Raw genomic sequence first — 6,000 nt, 5'->3', positions numbered from 1 at the left:
TTCATCCTTCGCTGTCCAGTGAATGTGCGATGTTATTGCCTCACCCATACAGTATTGAACTGTGCATAGGTCATAGCTGCTCTCAATCCCCAAGTTTAGGTTAATTTCACCACAAGTTTATTTTAAATGATGTAAATCATTTTTTTTCCCCCCACCCCCAGTAAGGGGGTCAGAAAACAGTGGTCCATCGAATAGATATATACACAAACACATACGTAACAAGAACACTGCCTACATGCAAGATTTTAACCCCATATACTTATTTTATTAGTCTTGAGAGGCTTAACCAAACCCAAAGCCCAAGAAATGTGGGATTATTTATAAAGAATCAGAGAAGGAGACAAATGAGACAAAATCAGAGGAGACGAATGTCGCATCTGAGGATTTTATTGAAACATGTTGTACAAAACAAAGATGAAAAGCACACGATTAACTAAAAAGGAAAGAGACAAATCAACTGGGTGTCAGCCATCTGAGCTGTGAGGAAGCAATGCTGGAGCAGCATCTCCAATTCGGAGCTAGAGTCATCATCTCGGTTATACCTTTATTTTTGGGGAGGAGGGGTGGGGGGTGGGGGGAGAAACCAAAAGTGGAAAAGGTTAATTTATAGGGGAGGGGAGGGGGGTGCTTCTAGAAACCGTGGACTTTGAGCTGCTCCTCTTTGGCCAGTTCAATCTGTGTGTAAAAGACAAAAAGTCAATAACTTGACTTCAGTGTGCCGTAGGAACAATAACTGTACATTTCATGGCAGACACCAACACAAAGTAATTAAACTCATACTTTTGTGAACCACATGTATGATGTACACTGAATGTATGTACCTCTGTGAGGAACTGGCAGATGTTCTTGCGCTGGTCTCCCTGCAGCTGGATCACTTCACCATACTCAGGGTGTTCAATCACTGTCCCATTGCATGCAAACTTCTGTTAGAGACACAAAACACAGCAGATATGAGGCGAGTCAGGAGATAACGTCAAGTGAGTGATCGCGTGTGTATTGGATAAAGGACTAACAGCACAATAAACAATTCTAATACAAATTAAGTTGTTAATCCTCAGGGTTTAATTATAAACATAAAGGTTTATTATATATAAAACATGTACATGAACAAGCACATTTCACATAACACCATAGATCCCATTTATTGTAATCATATGATGACTGAAGGCACTGACCTTCTTGAAGGCCTTGACTAGCTTCTTCTTGTCATAGTCATCGGCGATGCCCTGCACTGTGGTCAGAGTCTTCCTGCCGTTCCTCTGCTGGATTCTTATGTGGATGTAGTCCTCAGTCCCTGCTGGGAGCCGATCATCACCCTTAGTTGCATCAGCAAAGGGGTCTGGAACACATTACATCAATACATGAACATTTCCGGCTAAGTGTGTGTGTATAAAATCACAAGAACTGTTCGAAAATAGCTTTAGCATCCTCTCGAACATTATCGGTTGCGCAAATCTCTAAATATAACGAGTCTGGGTCTTACCCCAAATGCCCCGTCACCCTGCCTAGGTGCCCTACATGCAGCGCGGCCTCCGCAGCGCGCTCGCGTTATAACGGTAAGCCGCTTGAGACACGACCCTGACAGACATTTTATACACAGCGACGAGAAACAAAAAAACGCCTTGTGACGGATTAAGTTTTAAAACCGAGCTGCTTCCATAAACAACCAGGACACGTCACTAACACACACAATGTGAACAAAAGGACGGACATGATGGAAAATAAGGTTCTGTCAGGATGAAGGCCTTATTTAGGCCATGTTTATCCCATCTTTACTGCAAAACTCCTCCCACTAGCGCTATGATTGGTTATCACTGAACAAGACAAGCTCCCATAGGCTAAGCGCTGGTAACATTGTGACATTATCCAATCACGGCACATGTGACGGGTAACAAAAAAAAAAAAAAAAAAAAAGTAGAGTCGATTCTTTACGCGACACTGAACCGAATATCTAACACGATCCGTGTGTGAGAAAGAGTCGGTTTCTCTGTACAGTATAAACACATCGATAAAACACATTTATCACTTTAACACACTGAAGACCAGTTAGCTTTTGTTAGCCGTAGCCGCCATCTTTCCTCCGCCCTTCCCCCCACTGTTAGCCGCTATGCTAACTTACCTCACCGAATCGAAAAAGAACCCGAAAAATCGAAAACCGAATTAAAACAATTAGATTTAAATAAAAAAAACGCTTTATTTTTATGTATAAACGTCTTTATAATGACAAATACTATTTAAGATGTAATCGAGTTCAATAACATTTAAATAATTAAAGAATTGTATTGGAATTTTCTTTATAGAGATTAAAGTGATTATTTAAAAACTCCACTATGTCGACAGATTAGTGAACACTAGTGAATGCTAATGCTAACGCAGTTAGCTAATCTGGTCAATCGTCGACAGGATTTTAAAGGAAAATCTTACCAAAAGTTTGGAGGTTCTGGATAGCGGACATACGACACGGTTCCTTTTCCTTTCGGACGATAACGGGAGTCTCGGTCCGGTGTTTTAATGCGGATTTAGTGTTTAACGTGCTGGTGACGGAGCGACTCTGTGACTGTTCTTCAGGCGGTGGCTATTCAGCAGCTGAAACAAAATGGCGCCGGGTCTCGTCTTTATACACTGAGGAAAACAGCGACAAAGCCCCGCCCCCTCATCGAAACCGTGACGTCACTGTGACGTGTCACGTGTTTTTCCGGCATATTATGCAATATGGGTTAACGTAGAAATAACACTCCTAATTACGGGAATATAATTTAATATCGTTTAATTTTTTATTAAAAATCTGTATAAACGATAAGAAATGTTAATTATTAAACAATAAACTATATCTACAATTTCCTAAACATAATTAAAATAAACAAAGGTACATATTACCAGGATGTTATTGTTGTGATAACAGGTGATAATCGGTGATAACAGGCTTTCACATAAGTAAATGATTTAAAACTGTTACATTAATATTGGGTCCATTTTTATTTCAGTTTCATTTGTATCACATTTTTAACAATTGACATTGTCGTAAAGAAGCTTTGAAGAAATACAAACAATTCAGAATAAAAGCCATAAAGTTTTCCCTAATGAAAATGTCTGAGGTATCCAACTGAAATTAGAACCTCATCCTCATCTGGTTGACACCTGGCAGTGGGATTATACATCATTATAAACACTGACAATGGGATTATAAATCACTATACACAGTGACAGTGAGATTATAAATCACTATACACAGTGACAGTGAGATTATAAATCACTTTACACAGTGACAGTGGGATTATAAATCACTATACACACTGATAGTGGGATTATAAATCACTATACACACTGAGAGTGGGATTATAAATCACTATACACACTGAGAGTGGGATTATAAATCACTTTACACAGTGACAGTGGGATTATAAATCACTTTACACAGTGACAGTGGGATTATAAATCACTATACACACAGAGAGTGGGATTATAAATCACTATACACACTGAAAGTGGGATTATAAATCATAATAAACACCAGCGAGTGGGATTATACATCATTATAAACACTGACAGTGGGATTATATATCATTATAAACACTGAGAGGGGGATTATAAATCACTATACACACTGAGAGTGGGATTATAAATCATTATAAAAACAGAGTGGGATTATAAATCACTATACACACTGAGAGTGGGATTATAAATCACTTTACACAGTGACAGTGGGATTATAAATCACTTTACACAGTGACAGTGGGATTATAAATCACTATACACACAGAGAGTGGGATTATAAATCACTATACACACTGAAAGTGGGATTATAAATCATAATAAACACCAGCGAGTGGGATTATACATCATTATAAACACTGACAGTGGGATTATATATCATTATAAACACTGAGAGGGGGATTATAAATCACTATACACACTGAGAGTGGGATTATAAATCATTATAAAAACAGAGTGGGATTATAAATCACTATACACACTGAGAGTGGGATTATAAATCACTATACACAGTGATAGTGGGATTATAAATCACTATACACACTGAGAGTGGGATTATAAATCACTATACACACTGAGAGTGGGATTATAAATCACTATACACACTGAGAGTGGGATTATAAATCACTATACACAGTGACAGTGAGATTATAAATCACTATACACAGTGACAGTGGGATTATAAATCACTATACACACTGACAGTGGGATTATAAATCACTATACACACTGAGAGTGGGATTATAAATCACTATACACACTGAGAGTGGGATTATAAATCTTTTTAATGGAGTCAAGAAGAAGGGCATAATTTGTTTTAAATAATCCAAAAAGTACTCTATCATCTTCAGAAATAGTCATAAGAGGGATTCCGTCTAAAAATGTGAGTGGAATTATAAATCATTATAAACACTGACAGTGGGATTATATATCATTATATACACTGAGAGGGGGATTATAAATCACTATACACACTGAGAGTGGGATTATAAATCATTATAAAAACTGAGAGTGGGATTATAAATCACTATACACACTGAAAGTGGGATTATAAATCACTATACACATTGAGAATGGGATTATAAATCATTATAAACACTGAGAGTGGGATTATAAATCATTCTAAACATTATGAGGGGGATTATAAATCATTATAAACACATGTCATGTAGTGTTTTATATTGCAAAGATGAAGAAGTTTATTCCAGCGTAGCAGTGAAAAAATACATAAAGTACTTCAGGTTCATCGGAGTCAAGAACATTGCATGACAAATCCTGCTCAAATCCTGTTTTATACTGTGTTTCATCTTATTTAAATGGATTTTCGCTTTAAATGTGTATTGACTGTAAGAATTGTGTATGTCCCAAATGGCGGAGTGATACTACTGTTTAGCCTGATGTCTTTAAAATGTTAATCATGGTCACCTTAGATTGGTATAATTTCAGGTGTAATCACACAAATGGTCGCTTTAAATGGTAATCACCATCACGTATATGCTTTGTTTAGTGTCACATATTGGTGACGTCACGTCCGAGTCGACGACCATCTTAGATTTTCACATTTCACATTTTCATGTTGGCGGCCATTTTATGTGACAAGGCACTATATAAGCATGCTTTCTACTCATGGTTATTTTCCAGATGATCTTCTCAGTGTTCCTTTCGAAAAAAAAATGTTATTTGTCACATACATAATCATACACGGTATGACATGTAGTGAAATGTGTTCCTTGTAGTGAGAAAAAATACAATTAAAAAATTAAAATGTAAAATATAGTTGCAATAAGAAGGATTGTTTGCTACGAGTGGCATGTCAGTACTGGATTATCTTTGAGTTTATACTTTAACATTTTACTCCTTACAAACTGTGAACACACCGGCAATAGCATCTTAAAAAATCCTCGTTTAAAGTACTTTTTGATATCATGAACATTTTATTTGTTTTCCTGAGTTTCTGCTTCTAGCTGGTTAGCCCGCTTGCATCACTAGCCTGCTAGCCCGGTTACCGCTAGTTCTTTACACCTCACACCAATGATCTTTGTTGTACTTGCCCTAACCCTAACCCTAACCTACAGGTGATGGAGGCCCAGCTGCGGGAGAGGAAAGCCACGCTGGAATCTTCCCGGGCAGTTGCTCACCTGTCTCAGGTAAATTCATAGCGCTAAATTAGTACTCCCTCCACCTCTACTCTGCGTATTTCTCTGCCCAGGACCAGTGTACCCAGGAAGCTGCCAGCCCAGGTGTTGTTTACTCCAACGTCCAGGGTACCATTGACACTGGGTGCAGCAGCAGCGGAAGATGTGAGCTGGGCCCAGGTCGAGGACCTCCTCCTCTCCTCTGCCACCGGTCTTCAAGATCCCCACCCGGAACCACTTCGCCCCCCTTCATGAAACGGAACGCGATATTGTGAATATCGGAAACTCCATTGTCCGCCACGTCCGTGCTACTGCAGTTAAAGGTAAGGTACGCATTTGCTGTTTACCTGGTGCTTGTGGTCTTGGTGTCGCT

The 6,000-nt window shown here is 38.6% G+C and overlaps 1 protein-coding gene across 1 annotated transcript; it reads right to left on the bottom strand.

The window, feature by feature from the left end:
• Positions 1–371: 371 nt before the first annotated feature.
• eif1 (eukaryotic translation initiation factor 1) lies at positions 372–2,610 on the bottom strand. The gene is made up of 4 exons (XM_060857253.1): positions 2,425–2,610; positions 1,176–1,339; positions 822–923; positions 372–675 (listed from the first exon to the last, which is right to left on the bottom strand). The coding sequence occupies exons 1-4, from the start codon at positions 2,453–2,455 to the stop codon at positions 631–633; spliced, it is 342 nt and encodes a 113-aa protein (XP_060713236.1). The 5' UTR covers positions 2,456–2,610; the 3' UTR covers positions 372–630.
• Positions 2,611–6,000: the final 3,390 nt, after the last annotated feature.

This window comes from Tachysurus vachellii, chromosome 21 (genome assembly GCF_030014155.1).
Source record: "Tachysurus vachellii isolate PV-2020 chromosome 21, HZAU_Pvac_v1, whole genome shotgun sequence".
NCBI classification, from domain to species: domain Eukaryota; kingdom Metazoa; phylum Chordata; class Actinopteri; order Siluriformes; family Bagridae; genus Tachysurus; species Tachysurus vachellii.
Note: the sequence above shows the minus strand (reverse complement) of the source record. Positions and strands in the feature narration are given on the sequence as shown.